This window comes from Alosa sapidissima, chromosome 11 (assembly GCF_018492685.1).
Source record: "Alosa sapidissima isolate fAloSap1 chromosome 11, fAloSap1.pri, whole genome shotgun sequence".
NCBI classification, from domain to species: domain Eukaryota; kingdom Metazoa; phylum Chordata; class Actinopteri; order Clupeiformes; family Clupeidae; genus Alosa; species Alosa sapidissima.
In genome coordinates, this window is record NC_055967.1 from 1,029,091 (window position 1) to 1,056,662 (window position 27,572).

General features: G+C 41.3%; 2 protein-coding genes across 6 annotated transcripts in view; both read left to right on the forward strand.

Annotated features, from left to right (window-relative positions):
• kitlga (kit ligand a) overlaps positions 1-27,572 on the forward strand; it is a 111,139-nt gene that overhangs the window by 12,100 nt on the left and 71,467 nt on the right. The window lies entirely within an intron of this gene.
• On the forward strand, positions 14,136-15,725 carry LOC121723323 (mitochondrial fission regulator 1-like). The gene is made up of 2 exons (XM_042108931.1): positions 14,136-15,126; positions 15,246-15,725. Exon 2 carries the CDS (start codon positions 15,279-15,281, stop codon positions 15,720-15,722), a length of 444 nt encoding a protein of 147 aa, XP_041964865.1. The 5' UTR covers positions 14,136-15,126; positions 15,246-15,278; the 3' UTR covers positions 15,723-15,725.

A 27,572-nucleotide genomic window follows, 5' to 3' on the forward strand; every position in this document is an offset into this window, starting at 1 on the left:
TACAATATATGTATCAGAAATGTAACATTGTTGATGTTCCAAAGAAAACACACAAAATATTTGTTTAACCTTTTATTAAAGTTTAGTTTTTCCACACAAACAGTGAGTACACTCTCCAGGTAGAAACGTTTTTCCCCTTTATGGAAGTGGCACAAATTGACACACTTAGTGTTGCCCTATGTAGTTGTCTGATTGCGTCTGAGTCTTCCTGTTCCAATAAGTGGCCGTCCTGGCCAAAGGTGAATCTTGTCTGAGGGAGAGATCGCTACAATATATTGCCATCTATCACATTTTTGTATGGGGTGTGCCTGTATTCCGTTTTTGCGTGGGTCCCAGCTTGTAACTTCTAACACGTTACATCCTTGCCACTTCGTTTGTTTTAGCAGGCAACTAGCTCTCCCTCATTACAGATGGCTAAAAGTTAGCCTACACATGAAATTGTTGACCTACTATGCTACAAACTACTGCCGTTTGTCAAGGGTAATTATATAGCTAAAATTACCTAGCCTACTGTGTTTGATTTTAGTAGGCTACTGACTAGCCTACTCCTGCTATAGTCAGCGTGTGTGTCACCGTGGGCTATGCAGTGGGTTCTAGCTTAGCTTGTAGGCTATTTCCTGCTACATGATTTCAATAATAACTTTAAAGTCGCTGTGACTGAGTTTCTAGCTCATTAAAGTTAACAAGTAGACCTACATAACAAACAGCTAACCAACCCAGCTACGTTCTTCAGCTAACGCAGCCACATGTTGCTGACTGCTACCACTTTGCCTGTTTAAAGAGTCTTATCTCGGCGTTTGTTGCGTGATAAGAAGTTTTAAGTTTAATATGCATGAGTATTGAACGCTATTGTGTTGCGGTGTTCATGATGCTAACCTTAATGAACACCTAGATGAACTGTCATTTGGCCAGATTCTGTGACGCAACAATCTGTATCATTCTGATCCAGACATGCGCAAATATGGAGGCCCTGTGTGTGAGCGTGTGTGAGCGATGCGGAGTTGAGGTCAGTTTTGCCGCTTTTACCCCCACCTCAATGCCGGCTTTGGCCGTAAGGCAGCTGATACACAGGAGCTGTTGCTCTGTCGCTCATTGCTAAGAGGGCAAGGAAGGAATTTTTTCTCCTTTAAAGTGTTTGGGAGTTTTTTCGCCTTCCTCTGTGTTGAGAGTGCCAGCATATTAAAGCCTTCCCTAGCTGACCAAGGGAGCACCTACACCTGCGTGTAGCTTTGCTCTGTTACACTCCTAGCTGACCATGCAAGCACCTACACCAGCGTGTCTCTTCCCCAGCCAGGGACCGCATCCCTGGTTCTCCCTCACCCCTCTTTTCCTGGATTAGTGCCACCACCCATGTGGTCACCCAGTGTTTCCCATACATTAATTTATTTGTAGCGGCCTACCACAATATCAACATTGATCACCACCCAATGATTTTCCAGGTTGTACTAAATTGTGCTTAAATCTGGTTAGCATCATGACCACGCTAATTTGTAAAAAAACGTTCCATTCAAGTTAATTCTGCAAACCAACCACCACAATTGGATTTCAATTCTGTGGGAAACACTGGTCGCCGCATCCTTCTAACAATGTTTTCCAGATCACACCCAGGTCAATCCATGGACGTTATTGAAACTTTAGTTTCTCTTTCTGCTTGTTATGTTTTGCTCTTTACAAACCCTTTTGCTTCATTTTTAAGGTGCCTTAGTTGCCCTCATCTTTGGGCTGTATACACGGATCCTGCTGACCCCTGCCTGCACAGTGACTCCTGCACGATCCCCCCAGAGCAATTTGGCTGAGCCATAGACTCTGCCAAGCATGGGTTTCTTAACATCCATTAATCAGTTTTGGCTTCAAATGGCTCTTCAGGCTCTTCACTTGTACTAATCTACATGTCAATGCCTAACCTACTGTGTTTGCTACAGGTTCATATTTATTCTCTAGATCGGCTACCATAATGCTAGGTAGCTCAGTGTTCTCTACAAACTTAATACAGCAAAATAGAAACCTGTAACCTGTAATTTATCACCTTTCAGTAACTATCCTTATATTCAGACCATGTGTACATGCTATGTCTAAGTTCCCCTTATAGCATATATTTGACATTTTGCACATGTAACCTTCATTGGTTTAAGGGCAACTCGGATATATACCAACGCATATTGGTATTGGCACAGACCGTTTTAGGTTTCATTCAGGCAAATAAGGGTCTACCCGAGCACTTGCTCAAATACTCCAGGGGCCTTAGATACCGTTCATGTCACCTTATCTATAGCCTACATGGTCCTAGCCAGGGTCTTTTCAATCGGGTTGCATTTTTTGGGGTGATCACATGGATCCTGCTTGATTCCTGCCAGCGCAGTACACTCCTGCAAGATCCCTGTAAAGCACTCCATGACCCTGGCTAGGGATCTTGCCAAACAGCAGAATTGTAGATCATAATTTGGAATGTTAAAATCACTCACAAATCTTAAAATCACATGTCATGAGCATCAGCAACTACATCAGTCTTCTATTCCCACTGCACTGACCCCGAGCTCTGCTATTGAAAGCTGTACTCCCCTGCACTGACCCCAAGCTCTGCAACTGCAAGCTGTACTCCCCTGCACCGACCCGGAGCTCTGCAACTGCAAGCTGTACTCCCCTGCACCGACCCGGAGCTCTGCAACTGCAAGCTGTACTCCCCTGCACCGACCCGGAGCTCTGCAACTGCAAGCTGTACTCCCCTGCACCGACCCGGAGCTCTGCAACTGCAAGCTGTACTCCCCTGCACCGACCCGGAGCTCTGCAACTGCAAGCTGTACTCCCCTGCACTGACCCCAAGTTCTGCAACTGCAAGCTCATTGCCCTGCATGTCATGTTAAGTACATGTTATGTGTGCAAGTGCATGCATGTTAAGTTAGCCCTCAATCTTCCCATTATTTTAGGATTGGTACAGCCACCACCGCAGCTGGTGGTCTGACCAATCTGCTAAGCACTCCTTCACCCAGGTTAAGGATCTTGCCAAACAAGTTTGCTGTTTTGAATGTGAACTCGTATATTGGCATTTGCATCATCATTACATCTCCTTCTCCCATAGATGACCGGTGCCCCTGGCTGTCTTAATTCAAGTCGTTCCTCTATCGCATCCCCATTAGATCCCCCCTCCTTTGCTACAGACGACGGACGCTCCGTCACTTGCTTCTGGTTTCAAAGGCAGCTCACTAACGCAAGTCGGAATCCCAGCAGACCGTTACTCAACTTATTCTTTTAGGATTGGTACAGCCACCACTGCGGCAAATAACGGTCTGTCCGACAAGCCCTCAAAACTCTCGGCCCGTTGGTTCTCCGACGCCTATCACTCATATCAGATCAAATCTCTGATCTGAGGAAAGAGCACCTTGCGCACTCCCATTGAATTTGCTCAGCGTGGTTCTGGCCATAGAGTCCTTCATCTTCAAACGCAATTTTTGGGGTGTATGGCGGAATCCTGCCCGACTCCTGCCTGCGCAGTCGACTCCGGCACGATTCCGCGAAGCCCTTCAGGACCATGGCCACAGACCTCGCCAAACATACTTTTCTATCATGCTTTTATGTATTATGCTTTTATGTCTTTATGCAAATTCAGGAATGTGAACTAGTGAATGGGACTTTGGCCGTCACAGGCATTTTTGTTGTTTATAATCTCCTTTGAGTCTGTCAGGATCCATTACACCATTCATTGAACTTGACGTGCTTAAAGGGATATTCCACCATTTGGGGAATTACACTCATTTTCCACCTCCCCTTGAGTTAAACAATTGATTTTTACCTTTCTCAAGTTCATCCAGCCGTTCTCTGAGTCTGGCGATACCACTTTTAGCTCCAGCCTAGCATAGATCATTGAATCAGATTAGACCATTAGCATCTAGCCTGCTAGCATCACGTTTAAAAGTGACTAAGATTTCCGGTAATTTTCCAATTTAAAACTTGTAATTTCTGAAGTTAGAAAGTGTAATAATACTAATGGAAAATGAAACGTGGCGATTTTCTAGGTTGATTTAACTTGGAACTATACTCTCATTCAGAGAGACTTTTAAGAGAAGTTGACATTAATCTTGACAAAGCTACCCAGCTGTGTATCGCGTCAGAAATGACAAAAGCTCAAATGAAGCAAATGCATGATGAGGATCACAATGCACAAGCCTCTGCACGTGAAAGCAAGCACGTAGATGCAGTGAAACATAAGCAGACACGGAAAAACGAGCAACAAAATAAATTCAAACCGAATGAAAAAGACAAAGCAAGCCCTTTTAATTGCAAACGATGTGGAACGGAGCATGCATTGCGTAATTGCCCTGCGTATGGCAAACAGTGCAAGAATTGTGCTAAATCAAATCACTTTGCTAAGATGTGTAGATCGAAGAAAGTGCATGCAGTTGATGATGATGATGATGATGACGTCATAGATCAGAGACCAAGTCTGTTCGTTGGTGCAGTGCAAACACAGACAGGAGCAGATGAATGGACAGTTGACTTGAAATTGGAGCACAAACATGTAAAATTCAAATTAGATACTGGTGCTCAAGCCAATGTAATCCCTTACTGCCTGCTGCAAAGAATGAGAAAACAAAACATACCCACAAATGTGAAACTGTCAACTTACACCGGAGACAAAATACCTCATTACCCATCTGAAGTCACAATTCGTCAGACATGTAATTCCTGAAACAGTAATTTCAGACAATGTGGCAAGATGGCACATGGAATCCAGCTGCAGTTACTGGACTTTCTGAGCAGCCAAGATCTTATGTCGTTCAGACACCTGAGGGGCAGGTGTACAGGAGGAACAAAAAGTTTCTAATGAAATCAAAAGAACAAAATGACACACCAAGGAAGGACACAGTTGTTCCTTTTATTTTTCCTTCCAACTTGCTGAGGCCCCCCTGGCACCCCCTCGCGGCCCCCACTTTGAAAACCACTGCTCTATACAACACATCAAAATATGGTTCAACAGATGGTTCTATGGGCTGCCATAGACTTCAATGGCAGAGAAAAGATGTAAATAATAAGAGAAAAAGAAACACAATGGGTGCCTTCCCAGCTTTTCTGCTTGGCCCTCAACAATATGCCAACACACAGTCTGCTGCAACAAGAGGTTAAAACTTGTTAACCTGCATACTAATGACCAACACAAAACGAAAATCTAATAATGATACCAGTAGGCTTATATAAGATATATACATACATATATAAGATCCACTGGGATGTATCCACGTATCACAGTGTAAAGTCCACATTACCTTAGTTATGAAGCATAAAGCAAAATTGTCTAATATATTGAGCCTGCGGTCTCTTCAGCTGCAGATGGTTGATCCTGCACCAGGTTCCTGTACTCATCCTCCTGTCCATCCCTGATACACTCACAATTGTAGTGTCATCCGAAAACTTCTGCATGTGGCATGACTCTGTTGTAGCTGAAGTCAGAAGTGTACAGGGTGAACAGGAACGGTGAAAGCACAGTCCCCTGAGGCGCTCCAGTGCTGCTGATCACAGTCTCTGAGAAGCAGTCCTTCAGCCTGATAAACTGTGGTATCTCTGTCAGGTAGTCTGTTAGGTGAGCATCTGCACAAGTTTGTCTCTCAATCTGACAGGCTGAATGGTGTTGAAGGCACTAGAGAAATCAGAGAACATGATACTCACAGCACTTTTCCCCTTGTCCAGATGAGATTGCACTCCTCAATTCATTGTAGTCCTCAACGCCCACCCTGGTATGCAAACTGGAGCCAGTCGAGTGAATGGCTGACCTGGGTGAACTAGCAGTCGCTTCATCATCTTCATCATGTGTGATGTTAGAGCGACTGGCTTAAAGTCACTTAGCTCACTGGGATGTGGCTTCTTAGGAACTGGGATACAGTATATGTGTGTATGTGTATATATATATATATATATATATATATATATATATATATATATATATATATATATATATATATATATATATATATATATACAGTGGGCATCGCTTTCAAATGACCACTTCATTCGCGCATTACGCGGCGTGAAGCTGCGTGAAGCTTTAGTACCACTTTCAGCCACTGTGCGTCGCTCTACCACTGTACATCGCTCTGCCTGCGGTCCCTTCTGAAAAAGCAGGATCAGGATCTAATTGTTGCCGAGAGTAATCCCAGCCTACGAATTCAATAACAAAATAAATCATGCATAATTAAACATTACCTCGATTTAGGCTACTTGGGTATGGCTTAAGGCTTGACTACACGGTGGTAACGAAAATCGAAATCGAAATTTGCTGTCTACATTATTGTCAGTGTTGGGGTTAACGCAACTACGCAAATCAAAACAGTGGTGTGATAATTGAGCCAGTAGAGAAATAACTATTCAGAATTATTCTGTAGCCTTGGGTAGGCTTCTGCAGAAAACAATGTTGTTGCCGATTTAATACTATCTGGCCACGTTTTTAACAGGCTACGCAATAGAGGCTTAGACAACTATGACCCACGTTTTGGTTTCGTAAATTAATTTGCCCTACTTCTTGACTGCAATGTAGTCAATTGACTGCTTGACATGTCATTTTTATTTTTCTGTACAATAAACAAATACATCTGCTTTATGCCGCAGAATTACATTCATATTTGGAACTTACATAGTCCAATGCATCGTTCCACTACGTTAGTGTTTCCCAAAACCATAGTAGCAACGAACGTTCGCAACCACTATCGTAAAGTTGTGTAGTTATAACTACACCTCTCGACCTGTGGTAGAATGCTAGAAGCATAGTTCCAGGGATCTTCATGTCAAAGACGTCACTGACGCCAGTTATTTGTTTGCAAATTAATAATTATGAATATATTTAGGTTTCTAATTGATATTTACACTTCTAACCACCATACATCCATATTTTAAAATGCCCAAGGCAGAAAATACATAAATTAAAAGTCAATTTGCAGCCATGTGCACGTAAGTAAAAGTCACACACATGCAGATAATAATGTGGTGCGCACTTTTTGACGAGTCAGCTGAGAATATGTAGCCTTTGATTTTCATGGAGGGGGGGGGGGTCCTTGTTAGTTTACGCAAACCAAGCCAAGAAGGCTGATTCTGATTTTGATAATATGATCTGCACAAAAGATAAACTTAGGTAAACAACGATGTCAATATTGTTGTCAACGTCTTAACCCAGATTCGAACTCTTGGACAGGGGACTGGTAACTGCTGTGCAACGGCGGCTGTCATCTGCCGGCCTTAACGCAATGCGCCACAGAAGTATGTGCAGGTGCCCGTTCACGTGCTACTAAACGTCATTAACCACCTTAGTCCAGACTACTGAAGTTTGGAAACTTTCATGGTCCAAACTTACAGTACTATGTAAGTACGACAGTTTTGGGAAACAGTCGTAACTTACATGTTGGTTAGTTAAACGATGCATCCTGTTAGTAAAAAGCTAACCTCCGTAGTTGTACGGGAAACGCCCCCCAGATCAGCTTGTAGGCCATTAGCAATCAGTTTATTTTATTTTATGAAGCCTACACAGTATATCACATGCCACATTCTCACTTTCAATAGACAGATGCAATAGCCATTGGTCAAGTATTGAGTATAAAGCAATTAAGATAGTATGAAGTACTTTTTGTATAGGGTACTATCATAAAAATTCGTTAAAACTAATAGCATTTTGCAACTTGACAAAACACTGGATTAAATATCGTAGGCACAGGAGAAAACTTGTACATCCATTGGCCCGTGGGGAGATCACATGCCAGTTGCCTCTCCCTTCAGTATGACTTGTTCGGCTGTGAGCTTGTTTCGGCAAAAAAAAAAAACTATTGCAGATATCAATGCGTCTTTGTTCATGGGTTTGGCCTCACAGCAGACCCACGTTTTGGTTTCATAATTTGCACTACTTATTGACTGCAATGTAGTCAATTGACTGCTTGACAGGTTATTTTAATTTTTCTGTACAATACACAAATACATCTGCTTTATGCCGCAGAATTATGCACTTGGATAGCCTATAGAACGGGCACATTTTGGAGAAAACACACAAGAATCTGTAGGCTATTTGTGGCTGGTTACCAGCAAACAATGTTTAACTCAAGACGTCAAACATTTTCTAAACAATACAAACAGAAAGGATGCAGCAGGCAGCAAATGTAGAAGAGTCATTTCCAGTGGAAGAACAAAATGCTGAATGAAGCCCAAATTTATGAAGGCATATCTGGCAAGTTGTTATTTTTTGAAGACGTAAATGGTTGGGCTATAGGCCTAGTTTGCAAGAAGGAGACATAAAGCGTGAGCATGCCACACTATCCACAGCTGTGGTAGCGGGGGTAGGAGGATTACTGTTAGCGCAGGATTTATATAAAATTCTTCAACAGAAGGCCTGCCTCGAATGCAGGCTTGTGGTTTGCACAGCCTACAGTAAGTAGGTCTAGTGAGTTAGGAGTCCTCTAGACTTCTTTTCAGCTATCTCAGAGGTGGAAAGTTGCGTTCGTTGGGGGCAGGGCCGGGTTAACAATTCATAGACCCTTGGGAACAAATGTCTGATGGCCCCCCCTGCCCCCCAGCCAACGTGAATCGGGCGGTCAGTTAATAGGCCTATCGTGAAGATTTGTATTGCCATTTAAGGCACGAGCGCATCTGTGAGGCCAAGCCTCACCAAGTAGCCCGTTTGTTTAGAACTAACATTACATTTAATTAAACTGCTTATAGGCTATGCCGAAATAGTTTCAACATTTTGAATATCAGTGTCAGGTGAATTAGGAAATGCCTTATGACTGAAAGCTGCTTGGGATCCCCCGTCAAGCAATAACCATACAAAAAGTTAAAAACAGATGACCTGATGCGCATCACTGACATAATGCGCAAATAATATAGCCTAGATATTCCAATATATTCGAATACATGTGTTTATTTTAGAGGGGATATTCGAACGTCATTTTTAAGCAATTTTGACAGCCCTAGTCCACTGTAGGCTACGCCAATCGTCTATTAACACCTTCCACTAACCCCGGTGAGTGGGGGTCGCTATAATGCGTGTGAAATAGCACCATTGAGTAGCCTATGCGAAATAGCCTTAAAATTGTTCCGGTGTTGTGTGCCTTCTGGTTTCTCCACCTACTGGTTTCCTTGCGCGTGTATGCGCTGCAGCAGTTGTCAGACATTCACAAACAAGTTGTTTTAGGCGGTTTGAAGTCGCTTTTCATACGCCATGAGCGCTCGGCTACATTACAGCCACTCGGACAAAAGACATGTAAAAAATATATGTTTTGAAAACTAGCATTAAACTGGATTCGATCCCGCAAAAGCAACACACGCGTGACTCTCTCCATCCTGATTCTCTACTCTTTGAGCCAACTAATATGTTGCGCGAATCAAATAACTATTGTAGGCTGCCATTAATTAATAATGTAGGCAACACCCAGGTAACATGTTGTCCAGGCTATCTGAAACAAGGGGTTGCCTCTCATCTACAACAACTGTTTACGTTGGGCTGCTACAGTCGTCATGTACTGTGCACAGTAGGCCTATGCTACTCTTTGTGGTTGATCAACTAAAAATAAAAGATGTATTTGGTGATGACGTTATTGTAGGCCTAGTAGACCTAAATTCTGAGAAATTAAATGGTACGAGAAACTATCTACATAGCGCACCAGACCGCGATGTCTTCGAGGGTTGAATGAAGGGAGTTTGCAAAAATTAGTGTGTTTTTCAAGTCAATAAACATTCTTAATTTTCGAATGTCTTTGTCAGGGAACATCTGACTTTTAAAAACCATAAGCCTGGTAATCGCTCAGACAAGGAGTTATAAGATAAAGGCAATACCATTTGTGTCACCTAATGCAGTTCAGTGAATTAGCAAGATACCATCAGAAGGCAACAATCATAAAGCACAGTGCGCGCGCTCTCTCCCCTGCGCATAAAGCTGTCTGTTATAGACGTTCTATGAGGTACCAGTGTTTAGCTGTGTCACAAAACAATACGCTTTGTCAGACTACTTTTAAAATGATATTCAGGGCTATATACATTTTAAATATTCGGGGCTGAAGACCCGACAAAGCCTTGCGTTAATTTTTCAGGTGGGAAGTGTCAGGAATTTTCATACGAGAGATGCCCTCATTGGTGGTTAGTAGCCTATATGAAGTAGGGAATTGACAGCAACATATCCAATCACATTATGAGAGATGCTGAATTTAACATAAACTGCGATGTTTGATTTTAAATTAATGTAAATTTAGCCGGGACTGTAAGCTGTCACACGTGGGTGCTCGATGTTTTCAGTGGGTGCCCGAGAGACGGAGCATCCACGGTATCGGCGCCTATGACAAGCGTATCTCGCGGTTGCATCCATTACAAACAAACATGCAATGTGAACTTCTGGGATTGGGGAGAGCACTAAATGCTCTACTGAATAAGCATGAAGTCAAACCTTTAAATGAAAAACACTCTTTAATAATCAAAAAAATAAACCGCTAATGAAGTAAACTTGTGACCATCAAAAATCATTTATCGCCTGTAACTTCGTGATAACAGGACGTAACAGGAAGGCATTTGGCTGAGCAAAGGAGGTTAATATGCTCTATATTTTGTCCAAATGTTGTCTGTCTATCATCGTTGCACTCGGAGAAAACCAGAATGTTTAATTTGTCCTGCGTTTCTTCTACGGCTGCAAACGGGATTCACTCGCAGTTAACCAAATATTTCTTTATTAGGGCAGGGCAGGCATATTTCTGGCTATTAAATTATTTCTAAACCAGTCTGCTAAAGTTTGTAGTGAAGTCTGTGTAGGGTTTTCCAGGCTCCATTTCTTTTTACGAGACACCCTGCTCACTTGAGCCATCTACCGGTTGTTTGGGTTGTTGCAGCGTCACACTGGGAAAATACAAATTAAAGTCGCGTGATCCCACGCGCGGACTGCGAGTGAAGCTGGCCAAGTCGAAGCACTGCCCACTGTATATATATATAGACTTTCTGTGGTGGAGGTTGCACTCTTAAACAACTGGGACAGTCTGAGGTAACATAAACTCTTTGTGACTTTGGCAAATAGGCCTATTAATGAGACATGGGGTCATGGACAGCAACATCACCCATTCTGCTGGCTTTTTCTGATAGTAGATCTATTTATTACATCAGTGGAACCTGATTGGTTAGGCACTCATTTTTGAATTTCTCATCAAATGAGATCCAAATATATGTTTTATTGTGACAAATTTCATTCCCAGTGTGTAAAGACTGACATTATTTAATTACCTATGTGATTATGTGTGAAAATGTTGTCAGAAAAATGTCTGTACCAGGGCCTTTACTGTCTGATTACAACTCAGGGAACTGTTTTATTTATTCCAGTAACTGAATCCGACATTGGAATAAATAAAACAGTTCCCTGAGTTGTGCATCACAAAGTGTAATTAGGCTGTAATCAGACAGTAAAGGTATAAGTACAGCGTAATTAAACTTTGTGATGCACAACTCAGGGAACTGTTTTACTTATTCCAAAGTCGGATTCAGTTACTGTTGTTGACCCTGTACTACTGTTGAGCAAGCACACCTTGCATTTCCTCTGTGGAAATGCAGTCTAGTTTATATACTAAATGCTTCTCCTTGGTCACATTATTCATAAGCTTTGGGTGCGAGTTTCGCAGCAAAGCGATGCCGATAACGGGAAGCTAACCTATGTCAAGACGGGGACTCTGAAATGGGTGAGACCTCTCTGTTGAAGTGAATTTAAATAAACCAATCATATGCAACCAGCTGTTCTAATCTGTCTATTGGCAAATTCGTAAGAATGTGGCATTTTGCTAGCCTGACGAGCCAGACCCACATTAAAATGTAGGGTCTGGGCACTCACCGTTCGCAGTGCTCAGTCCAAGGGGCGGGATAATCGGTTGTCTTTCAAATTCCCTCTGCACGCAATAGGACAGCGCTATGAGTCCCATGCTTTTTCCACCAGCGGAGCTAGTTGGCTAGTTCAAACTTTTGCCAACTTAATAAAAGCTTAACTTGTGTCACACTGTTCGCCAACAGCAACATTATCTTTGTTTTCAAGTAGCAGGGAATTCAAGCCAAACCATTGCAACTCTGCCATCAATCATTATGTTAAGCCCGCCTAGCGACTCTATACACGATTTGATTGGCCTGATAGAAGTTTAATTTTTCGAGCTCACAAGCCAAACGGAGAGTTGCTAGACTAGCCCTGGCAGCAAATGTAATTTGCTGCCGCTAGGGTGCGTCTAGATTTCTAGGCTAACATTTTGCTGTCCTATGTGAAAAACTAAGCAGGACAATATTGGCTGCAAATAGCCAATAAATCATTACCACGTCATGACAAGGTGTCCACAACAGTATAAATATGTCATTGTATCAATACAAGTAATGTGCTGAATTGATATTTGGAGTTCAGAGAGGTTTCATGTCATTATTCAAACTAATCTCTAATCTCAACTTCATGTGTGAAGATCGCTATAGGCTTACAAAACCAAATTGACAGTTCAAGTTCATGAGAATATTATAATGATACGTCTTGGCTACTGCTTGCTAGTGTTGGTCTATCAGTAGCCTATATTCCCACCGTCTGTTTTCAATGTAAGATACACCATTTTGTTGGTATATATAGTAGGCTAATGTGCAAACGATTAGGGTTGCCAACTTTCTGGATACTTCTCCACAAGACAGATGTTTACCTTGACGAGAAATATTGTGACATTTTGAGATCTTATCACACCCCTATAGTCTAACTTATTATACTGATCTGTCATGGATTTGCACTGAGATTATTCTTAATAATACAGAACAAAATGTGTTCTGTATCAGTTTAATATGGAACACATCTTTTTCCTTTCAAATACTGGACGATTCAGTATTTTACGGAACTGTTGGCAACCCTACAAATGATTGCCTTTTTGCCTTCTGTAATAAACTCCGGGTTTACTAACTAGGTTGTTGGTGCTTCGTTTAATGTGTAAAGGCCCTAAGCAAGCTACTGAAAAGGTTTAGTGCTGTTTTGAACAATATTACTGGTTAAAAATGCTATTTGGGAAGCGTTTAGCTTACTGCCCATAGCTACTCCACTGTTTGCGATTTGAGTCTATAGCATATACCATGCCAAGCTCTGTAGTGGTTGATCAATGGAAATTACTGTCTCCAAGGCTTATTTGATGTGTTTTAATGCAGAAAAACACCCTTGGGTCAATTTTCGGTGGAATTACACTTTAATGACTGACTTTGTGATGTCAAAAACTCAAAGTGAAAGAATTTTCTTCAGTTGAGACTTTCTAATGAGGAGACACAGCAGCACTCAAAGAATCCAGGAATACAGTATATGGGGTTAGTTTGCAACGCCAATATGTCAGTAGACTGCACACCCCACCCCTTCCTGTAATGCAAGTAACCGATCACATTTTTAAGCCTTATTTTAGCGCTTTGGGGGGGAGATATTCACCATTCAGTTCAGATTTAAACACAGATTCGCCTGATGTACTTTTATGTCCATATGATCTCCCTCACGTCTCCACGTATTCACTTGAATAGGAAAGCTGCCTGATAGCTGCCCATAGTGCGGTACCAAGGTGGCTGCCGAGAGGTGGAACTTGCCTATAAGGGCTTTGGTTGAACTCCGACAAAACTGAGATCCTTGTAATTGGTTCCCAGCGGAACAAATTCTGACATGGCATCTGGTTTGACAATGATTTACCTTTTTAGAGACACGCCATAAAAGCTTTTGCAATCATTTTTTATCACCTTTGCCATATTTACCAAATAACAGATACCATAACTTTTAAGAAACAAAGAACATTTTGCATGCCTTTATCTCTCCATGACTGCAAAGAGTTTGCAAAGAGGAAAACATTTTAATTTGATTCACAATTAAACGTTACATTTAGTTAACAATGTCAACAACTGTCAACTCATGTTGACAATGAGTAGTTTTGGTTGTTGTTGGTGGCATTATTGCATCCCTTAGCCTAGTTATGGCTACAATTGTTCCCTCGTGATTTGAAGCTCCTGTAGCCGCATACGCATTTCAAAACATCGCGACGTGAATTGCCACAAAAAGCGATTTGTGAATACAGTAGGTCTTAGTGAGTTAGGAGTCCTCTCGACTTTTTTTAAGCTGTCCCAGACTTAGGTGCTACTTTTAGGGCTAAAATGTTTCGTGAATTAATCTTAGTCAAAACTTACGAGTGACACATCCATTATTTTTAAGTTTCTCCTAAATTCTCCAGTTAGAAGCTACTTTTAGTCTTCTTTGTGAATACGGGCCCTCAAACGCAAAATGCAAGTAGCTTTGTGGGCGGATCTCGGGCGTTGTTGCTATTATGCCGGCGGGATAAATGACTCTTGTGCCCAACGCAAATCTAAAATGGGTTGGTCTGAAGTAGCTACATTACTCATAGGTGTGGTTTGGGTGTAACATACGATAAAGCACTCACAGCGTCATCTCACATTCCCTTTAACCTGTTGAGTGAATTATTTAAGACAATGTCGTTCCCCAGAGAGTGAATGATTTTCTTGGCTCCTTCTAGAATTCTACGCGAACGTTCTATAGTTTCAGTGTTCTTAAAATTGTTTAATGGCAGAAAAGTCCCTGAGAGTAATTGTTGCGTCATGTTATAGAACCTTTTTCGAAAACGTTCTAATCACATATCTGTGATCGTACTCCCAGGGGCCCAGCTGCATCTCATTACATATTTGTGACCGTACTCCTCAACAGGTTAAAAGTAGGTGCGCTTGTTCCATGGTGGATTGCTATTATAATGGCAGATTTGCCAGGCGCACGCACGCCAGGAGCGGTTCACAGCTGAGGAGACCGACATTCTCGTCGGGGCCGTAAAAGACAGAGAAATGGCATTGTATAGGGATGGGAGAAACCCACCCAAATTAGCTTTGGTTAAACAGGCGTGGGAGGAAATTGCCACAATTGTTTCTACGGCTGGCATCCCCAGGACATCGCACCAGTGCCGCAAGCGCTACAACGACGTCAGAAGACAGAAGACAAGCTTGCTGGCAACCATCGGACAGGCCGTATAACTGGAGGTGGATATACTTCTACTCAGGACCTGACGCCAGCAGAGGACATCGCTGCGTTCACCATCACCACTGAAAGCATGGGATTTGGGGGCTTGGAAATCGATACACTAGCTGTCCAACCCCAAGGTACACTTACAAATCAAGTTCACTTACAAAGACATTTCTCATGAAAATCGTTTTAATCATTATTGATATTAAAATAAATGTAACACAGCCATATAATAATTCAAAACAATGTAATGCAGTTTTGCAAGAAGAAGACCCTGGCTTCGATAGCAATGCGCACAGGCAGAGCAGTGCACAAGGGCCAGCTGAGGAGGGAGCAGCGCAAACACAAAGGTGCAGAGGATCCAGACCCACTACACACCTTGGCAGCATCGTCAGACCGGAGGACCACCCGTTCCAGCAGCTCCAGCGGGACATGGGTACAGCGGGAGCTGTCTGGAATGCGGCAAAGTATTAATGACCGTCTTGACCGGGTGGCGATGTTGCTGCGGCGTCTCAGGCGCATCCCCTCAAATCTGGAGAGGATTGCTGCAGCCATGGTGCGTGGGCCTCCAAACGCACCACCTGCTCCTGTTGTGCCACTTCCTCCTCCTGTTGTAACCGTTCCTCCTCCTGTTATGCCTCTTCCTCCTCCCCCCATTCCATCTCCGTCCACCTGCTCCACCAGGAGCACATCGCGCATTGCCAGGACCCTCACGTGTCCAATCCCGCCGTAGCGCACATGGCATGCCCATCAGAGGGGGAAAAAATGAGTTTAAATCTTTTCAACTTTTCATTTTCCGTTTTTTTCCGTTGTGTTTTTTTATTTATTAATTTATTAACAGTTTGCTATTGATTTTTCTTTTTGACAAAATGTAAATAAAGAAATGTCACAAAGACATACTTTCCAATGTTTTGGGCTCACTCTCACTGAATCACAAGGTTATAAATGCATGGTGATATTTTTGCAATGTAGTCTAACATTAGACCGAGATTACTTTGCTTACCTCACTATAGACGATGCAGCTCTTCTGTCAAATAAGCTCTCCTCTCCCGTGCTGCTGCTGGGGTATTTGGGTTAAATGGTATTGGCACATGCAGTTCAACATCACGTCTCCTGAAGTCCTGTTATATTTTCTCATTTATGTCATCAACGATTCCAAGGGCGTAGGTTTGGTCTCAGCTTTGGTACACAACCCCAAATCCTGCTGTCACGATACCAATTATTGTTTCAATACCAATACCAAGTGAAGAATCTCGATTTCGATACCTTTGCGATTTTTTAAAATTTAATTTGGTTTGGGGGCCCCCACCACCTTGACGCCATCAGTAATATTGAATATTGTGTGATCATTCACATCAGTGGCAATCATAGAATTTGATTGACCCTCCAAACACACACGCACACACACACACACACACAGACAGTGATAATTACTTATAGCATTTTATGATCTGCATAATTACTAATAGCTAAACATATTTGGTAATTTGAATACATCATATTGATATTTAAATTATTAGTCTACACTTGTCTTCAATATCATCACATTAAGGTGTGCAAGTCCAATTGTGTGCCTGTCACTTTAAGGAGAACGCGAACGCAAATTGGATTTTAGACTCACGGTTTTAGGCTAGTGGAAAATAGTTTTGCATAGTGCAAGGATATGTGGATTCAATTCATCATGTTTGCTATGTCATTAGATAAAATAAATGTTCAAAAAACTAACAAGTCAAAGAAAATCTTTCTTGAATGAGATCATAAAAGGAGATACGTAAGTGTCTTGCAATGTTCATTTCTATGAGTATGGAAATGCACTATTGTTTATCTTTTATTTCTTTGCACTGTGCAGGCTACATTCATAAATACATTAGCCTGCATAAAGAGAATATAGGAACAGGAAAATGTATCAGATCTATTGTTTATTGTGACTGCAAGCCCAATTAACAGTCAGTGATGGTGACTTCTATTCTGTGCTATATGCGACTGTCTGTGCGGCACACCCCTATTCAACATGACTCCTAACCTTGGTTGAAAGTTTACAGAAGATAGGTTTAGCTTAAGGCTGGGATAAACGATTATTTTTCTAATTGATTAATCTAGCGATTATTTTTTCGATGCATCGATTAATCTAACAATTCATTTTCCCAGTCCGATTCAATTTCGATTTGATTATCTCCCCATTAATTGACTAATAGCAATTTATACATGTTGATTTACATACAGTGGGCAGTGCTTCGAATTGGCCAGCTTCACTCGCGGTCCGCGCGTGGGATCACGCGGTATCACGCGACTTTAATTTGTATTTTTCCAGTGAGACGCTGCAACAACCCAAACAACCGGTAGATGGCTCAAGTGAGCAGGGTGTCTCGTAAAAAGAAATGGAGCCTGGAAAACCCTACACAGACTTCACTACAGACTTTAGCAGACTGGTTTAGAAATAATGTAATAGCCAGAAATATGCCTGCCCTAATAAAGAAATATTTGGTTAACTGCGAGTGAATCCCGTTTGCAGCCGTAGAGACGCAGGACAAATTAAACATTCTGGTTTTCTCCGAGTGCAACGATGATAGACAGACATCATTTGGACAAAATATAGAGTATTAACCTCTGTTGCTCAGCCAAATGCCTTCCTGTTACGTCCTGTTATCACGGAATTAGGCCTACAGGCGATAAACGATTTTTGATGGTCACAAGTTTACTTCATTAGGGACTGTTCGTTATTTATTTAAGGGGCTACTGGAGGAGTTTGGGGAGCATTAGTCCAAAAAGACGTGACCCTCCCTCGCCAGCAATACATTTTTCTATGACCCTCCAAAGTGATTATGAAAAAATCACTGTCAACTTTTTCCGGGTTTATCGCCTACTGTATTTTAACGTTTTCTCATATTTGGCCATAAGCCGTTTATCATAGGCTATCACGAAACCAAACTACAAAGGCGAACACTTTAACAGGGGGAATTAATTGGGCATGAATCATGCTGAACGCTATTTCGCTACCTTAGAATAATAAGGTTCTATCTGCGTTTTGAGTAGGTACAACCGGGACGATTGAAACGGGGACGAATGAAACATTCCGGTTTTCTCCGAGTGCAACGATGATAGACAGTCATCATTTGGACAAAACATGGAGCATATTAACCTCCGTTGCTCAGCCAAATGCCTTCCTGTTACGTCCTGGTATCACGGAGTTACGAGCGATAAACGATTTTTGATGGTCACAAGTTTACTTCATTAGCGGTTTATTTTTTTGGATTATTAAATAGTGTTTTTCATTTAAAGGTTTGACTTCGTGCTTATTCAGTAGAGCATTTAGTGCTCTCCCCAATCCCAGACGTTCACATTGCATGTTTGTTTGTAATGGATGCAACCGCGAGATAGGCTATGCGTTTGACAATAAGTTGTTAACAGAACCAAGACATATAGCCCAGCAGCAATCTAGGGACTGATCGTTATTTATTGAAGGGGCCACCGGAGGAATTTTGAGTGCTTCAGTTGGAAGTTGCATGACCCTCTCTTGCCTGCTAGAAATTGTTCAATGACCCTCCGACAGAATTGTTAAAAAAAGACATGACCCTCCCCTGCCAATTGTCTTCCGCCCGCGCCACAACCACACACTTTGTGATAACATTCTTAAATCAATCTTTCCCATGAGCTTGCATGCTACCAGTCCTTCCTTTTCAAATGTGTTGCGCCTGTTTGCACAATTTCACAAATAATCATATGTGATTAATAGTATGACAAATAATCCCTGTGCACGGGGACCGAAACAATGCATGCCAACTTTTTCCGTGTTTATCACGTATTTTAACTTTCCCCGCTGTCTTGCCGTTTTAATGTTTTCCCGTAGAATATCCTATATTTTAATACTCTCATAACAGCCCTGCCATCGGGCCTGTCTCTGTGTTGCCCTGTTGCTACCCCTTGCCCTTCCAACAAAACAGATGTCTTCAAATCATCGTTTTCCTTGCTTGAAGGCGAACTTAGAGTGATGTTAACCTATTTAAGTTTAACGGCGCGATTGCCGTGAGAGCACGATTCATTGGCGCTTGCATGTTCGGCCTTATGTCTACGTGCGCACCTGAGGCTACTCAGCTGCAAGAGAAATAATTTTCCCTGTTTGTATGTTCACTGCAGGTTGGCCTACCATAACTTACCAACTCTGCACTGTAGACTGGCTATTTATATTTTTCTGTGAAATAAGCAAATGTATTTGTTCAACTTTATGAAGCAGAATTACGCATAGGGTACTTGGAACATAATGCATTTGACAAAGGACAGATGAATGTTGCTAGTGACAAAATATTAACTTTCAGTGTTTTACGATGTCTTTGTCATGGGGAAGTGTTTTTCCCCATGCATTTATTCTAGGTTACTGTCAGTGACTGCCGTGAGAGAAGCGGGTTCTGTGTTTCGTTCATGTCAGTGACTGACGCGAGAGAAGCGGGGTCTGTGTTGTGTTGTGTTGCGTTGCGTTAATTTATTTTCATTGGGCATACCGTGCCGTGCCGTCCACAGCTCTTCAGTTCTGACAAAGCCAAAATTACTCCTTAGCGCGTTTGTATGGTTATATTGCTTGACGGGGGGGTGTCCCAAGCAGCTTTCAGCCATAAGGCTACTTTGAGAACATTTCAATTCACCCGACACTAATATTCAAAATGTTGAAAACTATTTCGGCATAGCCTATAAAGCAGTTTAATTAAATGGAATGTTGCTTGGCCTCACAGATGCGCTCGTGCCTTAGATGGCAGGAAAAATCTTCACGATAGGCCTATTAACTAACCACCCGATTCACGTTGGCTGGGGGGAAGGGGGGCCATCAGACAATTGTGCCCAGTTAATCCGGCCCTTCCCCCCAAAAATCACACCTTCCCACCTCTGACAACTTAAAAGAAGTCAAGAGGACTCCTTACTCACAGACCTATTCACAAACCTGCGGTTTTGAAATCCTATGCAGCTACAGGAGCTTCCAATCGCGAGGAAGCAATTTTGCATTGTAGGCATAACTAACATGCAATAACGCCGCCAACAACAACCAAAACTAGGCTAATCATTGTCAACATGTAAATTAAATGTAACATTATTGTGAATCAAATTAAAATGTTCTCTTTTGCAAACGTAGGCATAGTAACAGAATAATTTAATAATGTTACAAGATACTACATCAATCCGTATGTTTCATTGGGCTACTAGGCTATTTGTTTTGCCTTGATTCATTTAGGCTAGGCCTTTTTATTCAGGGGCCATATTCACAAAGAATTTTAAGGCTAAAAGTAGCTCCTAACTGGCGAATTTAGGAGCAACTCCTAAAAATAATGGGCGTGTCACTCCTAACTTTAGGACTCCTAATTTTTTCACAAAAAGTAATTCACGAAGCATTTTAGACCTAAAAGTAGCACCTAAGTCTGGGACAGCTTAAGTCGAGAGGACTCCTAACTCACTAAGACCTATTCATAAACAGCTTTTTTGTGGCATTTTACGTTGCGATGTTTTGAAATAGCCTATGCGCAACAGGAGCTTCCAATTGTGAGGGAACAATTTTGCATTCATAAAAGGGATGCAATAACGCCACCAACAACAACACAAACTACTCATTGTTAACATGGAAATGAAATGTAACGTTTCATTGTGAATCAAATTAAAATGTTCTCCTCTTTGCAAACGTAGCCTAGGGATATAGTGACAGATTAATTTAATAATGTTGCAAAGGTAGGCTACTGCATCGATCCATAGGCCTATGTTTCATTAGGCTACTAAGCTATTTGTTTTGCCTTACTCTTTATTCATTTAGGCTAGGCCTTTTTATTCAGTTATTAATCATCTTCCGTCCTTCACACTACTTGTGTAGCGCACGCATTCTCCGACCTGTCACCTGTCAGTCATCATCGGAAGATAGGTGTTTGGAATTCCCGCGTTACAATCGTCAGCCAATCAAGGTGGTCACTTCAGTCAAGCTCGTGCATGAGTAATGACGTCATCCATAGCCACGAAGACTCACTCCTAGTTTAGGAGTTGTCTGAAAGGCTTTGTGAATAACTTTTAAGAGAAAACTCCAATCTAAAATCTTTAAGTGCGATTTAGGAGTAGCCTACTCCTAGTAGTAAGATAAAAGCCTTTGTGAATAGCCTACGGCCCCAGTTATTCATCATCTTCAGTCCTTGTGTAGCGCACGCATTCTGAGACCTGTCACTCATCATCGTAAGGGAGGTGTTTGGAATCATGCCCGCGTTACAATCATCAGCCAATCAGCCAATCAAGGTGGTCACGCTTGCCCATTTACCCAAATTAATGGTCGAATATTACTGATGATCATTGTTATTTAAGAACATGCAGTGTGCGTAGGGTACCAAAACATCTTGCTCGTAAAAAAGCATCATAACGCACATTCTGGCGGGTCTGTTATTTACTGTAGGCTGCGCAAACCACATGCCTTTATTTTGGGCAAGCCTGCATTCATTCATTCATTCAACCTTTATTTATTCTCGGAGGGTCATTGAGGGAAGCCCTCATTTTCAATGAAGCCGAAATTACAGAAGCGAAGCAAAGCGCTCCACAAACAAGACAACATTCGAGGCCTTCTGTTGAAGAATTTTATATAAAGCCTGCGCTGACAGTAATCCTCCTGCCCCTGATAGGCCTACCACAGCTGTGGATAGTGTGGAATGTTCAAGTAATAACACAATCCAATGTGTGTCTCAATTGTCCCCCGCTGACCACCTCACACATTTCTCTAGATTTTGCAACGAACTTACATGACACAATGCCATAAAATATGCCAGTTTTAGGACACAGAATAATGTTTGTAATGATACCAGGTAGGCCAGGTATTGTCGAAGGTGCATGGTGAAGTGAAATTCTTACTTTGGAAAACAAACATTTGCCGATATCATCGCCGATCATCAGAATATTGCAATAGATTCTGTGTTCTGGACTGCAGGTAACTTGTTAAGCCAGTGGTTATCAAACTTTTATTTCATTCCCCACTTTGATCAAGGGGCATGACTGATGATAGTGGAGATAACGTGTTATCCCGAGGCTTTTGCAAGTCAGCATCTTCGACGGTAGTCTATTACAAATTAAAAAAAGTTTTCGATGTCCCAAACGGAGAGCCATACTTTATTGTTTTTAACGATCTCTATGCTACACACAAAAATGTAGGCATGGGGACATGATGAAGTAGGTTATCCAACTGTCGTGTGTTAAATTATTGTGATTACGAGCCAGTGGTTTTCAAACATTATGTGTGACTCGGACATCTAACTAAATGCAACAGGCTCATATCGTCCTCGCATTCGCAAAATGAGGACCAGTGTTTTGTCAAATTGCAAATAGCTATTCGTTTTAACTATTTTTTTTTTATGATAGTAGCCTATACAAAAAGCACTTTATACTATCTTAATATTGGAATATGGGGAGGGAAGTGGCGCGTCTGCAGTCAGCCAAATATGAATGTAATTCTGCGGCATAAAGCAGATGTAATTGTTTATCGTACAGAAAAATAAAAATGACATGTCAAGCAGTCAATTGACTACATTGCAGTCAAGAAGTAGGGCAAATTAATTTACGAAACCAAAACGTGGGTCATAGTTGTCTAAGCCTCTATTGCGTAGCCTGTTAAAAACGTCGCCAGATAGTATTAAATCGGCAACAACATTGTTTTCTGCAGAAGCCTACCCAAGGCTACAGATTAATTCTGAACAGTTATTTCTCTACTGGCTCAATTATCACACCACTGTTTTGATTTGCGTAGTTGCGTTAACCCCAACACTGACAATAATGTAGACAGCAAATTTCGATTTCGATTTTCGTGTAGTCAAGCCTTAAGCCATACCCAAGTAGCCTAAATCGAGGTAATGTTTAATTATGCCTGATTTATTTTGTTATTGAATTCGTAGGCTGGGATTACTCTCGGCAACAATTATGTAAGGGACGGCAGGCAGAGCGATGTACAGTGGCAGAGCGACGCACAGTGGCTGAAAGTGGTACTAAAGCTTCTCGCAGCTTCACGCCGCGTAATGCGCGAATGATGTGGTCATTTCAAAGCAATGGCCACTGTATCTGAATGAAGAAAACATGAATTCCTTAACATTGCAATATATGTTTATTGCTCTTAAAATTCCAAAATAAAAGACTATACAAATACAAAGTAATGCATTCTTAGTCAGAGATAGCATTCAATAAAGATCAGTAGTGTATGGTCTAACTGAGTGCCTGTCACTTTAAGACGTTTGTGAGGGAACCTTTGCAATTGTAACACAAACACAGTTAAAAGGCTGCTGATGTGTGGATGAAATTTATAATGTAGTTAGTTCAAATAACAGTTCGTACTTCTCCTTGGGACAAGCACTTTTGAGTCTTTGAAAACACTTTTGCCATTTACATCGGGATTTTACAAACATTCAGTGTCAGAGTCAATAAAATGAGCCCTGCATGAGTAACGAGTAACGAAATTGACAAGCAGCTGTAAGTAAGCATGTTAAACTCGACATCCAAACAGTATTCTAACGTTAGCTTTGAGATACTGCTTGATTGCATAACTTAACTTGGTTTAGGCTCCTCAATGTACTACTGTATGTTGTGATAAGACCTTAGCAGAGTTAACTTTAATGCAGCAGTTTTGAACAAATAGTCACAATGCTAAGCGGATTTAATAGCAATTTAGCCCACCGTGTCCTATGCAATGCTTCTATGTGGCAACAGCAATCCTTCAACAATCGTGAAAGAATATTTTGTGAAATGCACATGCAGAGGAGGGGCAGCGGGCTCGTTACGAGAGAGAGCGGGCGGGCCAAGGAAAGGCTGCGTGCGTAGAAAGCGCAACTCAATGAAAGGATTTTATCTTTTCTTTAATTTAGCCTAAATAGTACAGGTTTTGATTTCGTGGCGCCCCATCACAGATTAGTCAACGTATGGGAAACACTGAAGGTGTAAAAATAAAAATATTTGGCGGCACGCATTATGCTTGATATTTACCCACTCGCGTTGCTACTACACTCCTGCGCGGTGTTTTGGGTCTGAAGAATCGACACGCATATTTTGCGTCGACGTATTTTTTGCGTTGATGTCATCGATTATGTTGACGCGTTGTCCCAGCCCTAGTTAATGCTATTTGCTATTTCTAACAGTTAATGCTATTTTCCTTAGTAAAATCCGTATTTGAAAGCCTTGTCACCAGTTGCCACAGTCTGTAGTTACTTTGCCTACTTAGACTCTGCATAATGAAAAAGCTTTGAATGTTCCTTTTCTTCTTTGGTGGCATAGCTGATCTTCAAAGCTCAAAAAGGGGCAAAATGTGCATGCTGAAGGGCAAAGGGAATATTACAATGTTTTACACTGGCCTTTTTTGGGTTATGTATTGGTAGACATCCCTGATAATTTAGCATACACACTCACTCGCTCAATGTCCAAATAGCACAAAGGAGTTCGCTAAAATGTTGGTGGGGACAATTAAATTGTCATCTCAAAATTCTGATTGGGACTAGTCACTAGCGTCCCACCCTAAACCTACGCCCATGCACGATTCATGGAAATGTTGTAAACACAACATGCCACAAAGAATGCTGCGACTTTTTGAGGACTGTACTGTAAAGTGCCTCCTGACTTATCCAAGCACCTGAAGTGCATTTTCAGTATGCCGAATGTCCGTTCAATTACACTGCGTGTTTCTGTGTGTTTTCATGCACTGTTACTAGCATAATGAATGGTGTCATCAGCCATGTCTTTAACGGATAGCCGTTGTCCCCTAACAGCCATCCATCAAAGGGGGGATTCCCCTTGAAGATGGCAGGGAAGGCAGAGATTGCCAGTATGAATGAGTCGTGGCTTGAGCCAGGGTAATTCGCAATTAGGGTGATTTTACAAGTAGTATCACAAATGACTTGTATGTTGATCGGATGGGTTCCCTTGTGGTTGATGTACTGTATATCAGTGCATTTTCTTAGCCTGGCTAACGCCAAACCCCATCTCATTGAAGTTAAACAGTAAGGTTTTTAATGAACTTACATGATGGTAAAGGTGATTTTGCCGTCTTCAGAATTTTGTTTCCTGGTTCTTGACGGACAACCCACATTGTCAGGTGTCCTTATATACCTATGTGTCTTGCCACTTTTGGTTAAGCAGGTTAGTTTGATCCGTCATTACTAGAATTAGCCTGAATAATTTGGGTAACTGTGTATGCTAGATTTATGCCTATTTTTTCACATCTTCATGGACACCACAATGATTTCCCTCGTGTGGTATTATTTTTCCTTGTAATTATGTATGGTTTGCAAAAATGGGAACTGCTTCCGTGTATATGAGAGAAGCAAAGTGTTTACATGTAGCATTGTGCACATGCTACATTATGGCCAAGCATGCGCCCTTAAAATAGCATCTGAATAAGCGCCACTGACTTTAGACTAGGTTTTTCCTGGTCTGTGGCGGAATTGCTTTCTGAAACAGCAAAATAGCATTTGCGCCTGAACACGCCTCCTCTTTTCGCTGAACCACCCCCGGGAGTGCAAGTTCATTCCCTAATTTACAGACGTGCAACTGTGGAGGGAAAATTCCAATGTGTGTCGAAGGCAAAATAGGAATTATACAAGCGCCAGTGTACAAAGTCAATTGCGCCTGAGTGCAAGATAGAGTCTTGCCAGTATGTTTTATAATTGATTTTGGAGCATAGTCTATGATCCAACCATAGTCCCGACATAGATCTTTTTTTCCCTCTCGTGCATGATGATAGAATGTGTGGCATAACTTTGTAACTTCATAATACATGTTTAGTATCCAAATATCTATTAGCCTTGGCTGATTCTCTTATACTTTCTTGGTGTTTTAAACATTTTCATTTCAGACACTTGTCACAAAAAACTGAGATGTCTCCTGTATTACACACGCAAAATTCTGCCATATTCATTTCGATTTCTCATTGTTTTGTTAAGTTTGTGAAGAGTAATGTTTATAGATCCTCAACAATTTCAATTATGGACAGCGCCCAATGTTGAATTGAAGTTAATAGCAGTAGCATTGGCTACATCAAGGTTTGCATAAAATAACAGTGTGGCGCAGTTGTTTTTCCCATTGCAGGCCGGATGAAAGTGTTGTGCGGGCCGGGTCTGGCCTATGGGCCTAATGTTGCCCAGGTCTCCTTTCAGACACCTGCATCTGTATAGCAGCTCAGATTTGGTTGAAACCTTTGGCCAAGACTTGCTTATGTTCATCCCATTGAGGACAACATATAGGCAACCTCAGTCACTCTGATGTCATCATCGGTTACTGTATTGTGTTACTGACACATTGTTGATTTCCCCCTACCTCTTCCTACTTCACCTCATGGTTCTCCTCCTTGTCCTATTCTGTTCAATATCAGCCTCTATTGTAATCCAATCCACACTTTTACTATGGCTTTTTTTATTGGTGATAATGCTCTTATTTGAAAGTGGAATTATTTAACAATATAAAAGTTTCACATTCATTTTATGGTACAAAGTAAGGTTATAGGGTGACACATCTGTGTTTCAGGCTGAGTACCTGAAGTACATTCTCACTATGTAGTTTTGCTCTGCTAGGCTCTAAGAAATTTGAAAGCCTTTTTTGAAACAACAGTACCACATCACCATGTATTTTATTTTTTTGTTTTATTTTTTACCTATCCTTTATTTTAACCAAGGTAGTCACATTGAGACAATAGCCTCTTTTCCAAGTGAGTCCTGGCCAAGAAAGGCAACACTTAACTAAAAAAGACATCACATACAGTATAAAGCTAAAACACACAATCTACAACACAAGGCATTACATACAAAACTAAAACACACAATGTACAGTACAACACATACAGTAAACACCATACAAGCAACAAAACAGGTAACATATATGGGTTAAAAAGACAATCTAAACATATTCACATTGATAATTTAAAATGTCTGAGACACATTTTTTAAAATCAGAAAGTGTAATGAACATACTAAGTTTCAACTGTTTCTGAAATGCATTCCAGGTGAAGGGGCATTATAACTAAATGCTGTTTTTGACAAAATCAGATCTAACAGTAGGCACATTGAATAGAATGCTACTGTTAGACCTGAGGATATACCTGTTGTTAGCTGCAAGGGAGAAAACTGATAAATAAGATGGTAGCAATCCAATAACTGCTTTATAAATGCAAATGAGCCAGTGATGGTGACGCTGCCTACACAATGATAATGGGTGCCAGCCAGATAAAGTGTATAAATTGCAATGATGTGTAGAGTACTCTGCTTTAGTTATGAAACGTAACGTAGAATGATAGACAGAATCCAGCGAGCGCAACACAGACTTTGCAGCATGCATATAAAGAGTGTCACCATAATCTAGTACTTATAAAAATGTGGCTGCCACAAGTTCTTTTCTAGCTTTTAAATTAAAACAAGCCTTATTTCTAAAATAGAAACCTAGCTTGACTATAAGTTTTACCAAATTGGTTACATCAGGGCTAAATAAAAGATTTTCGTCTAGTAAAAAACCCAAGTATTTGTACCCTGACACCTTCTCTATTTCTTGTCCTTGTGAGGTAATGATTTGAGGCAAATATTTTACATTGGAATGAGAGTGAGTGAACAGCATATAA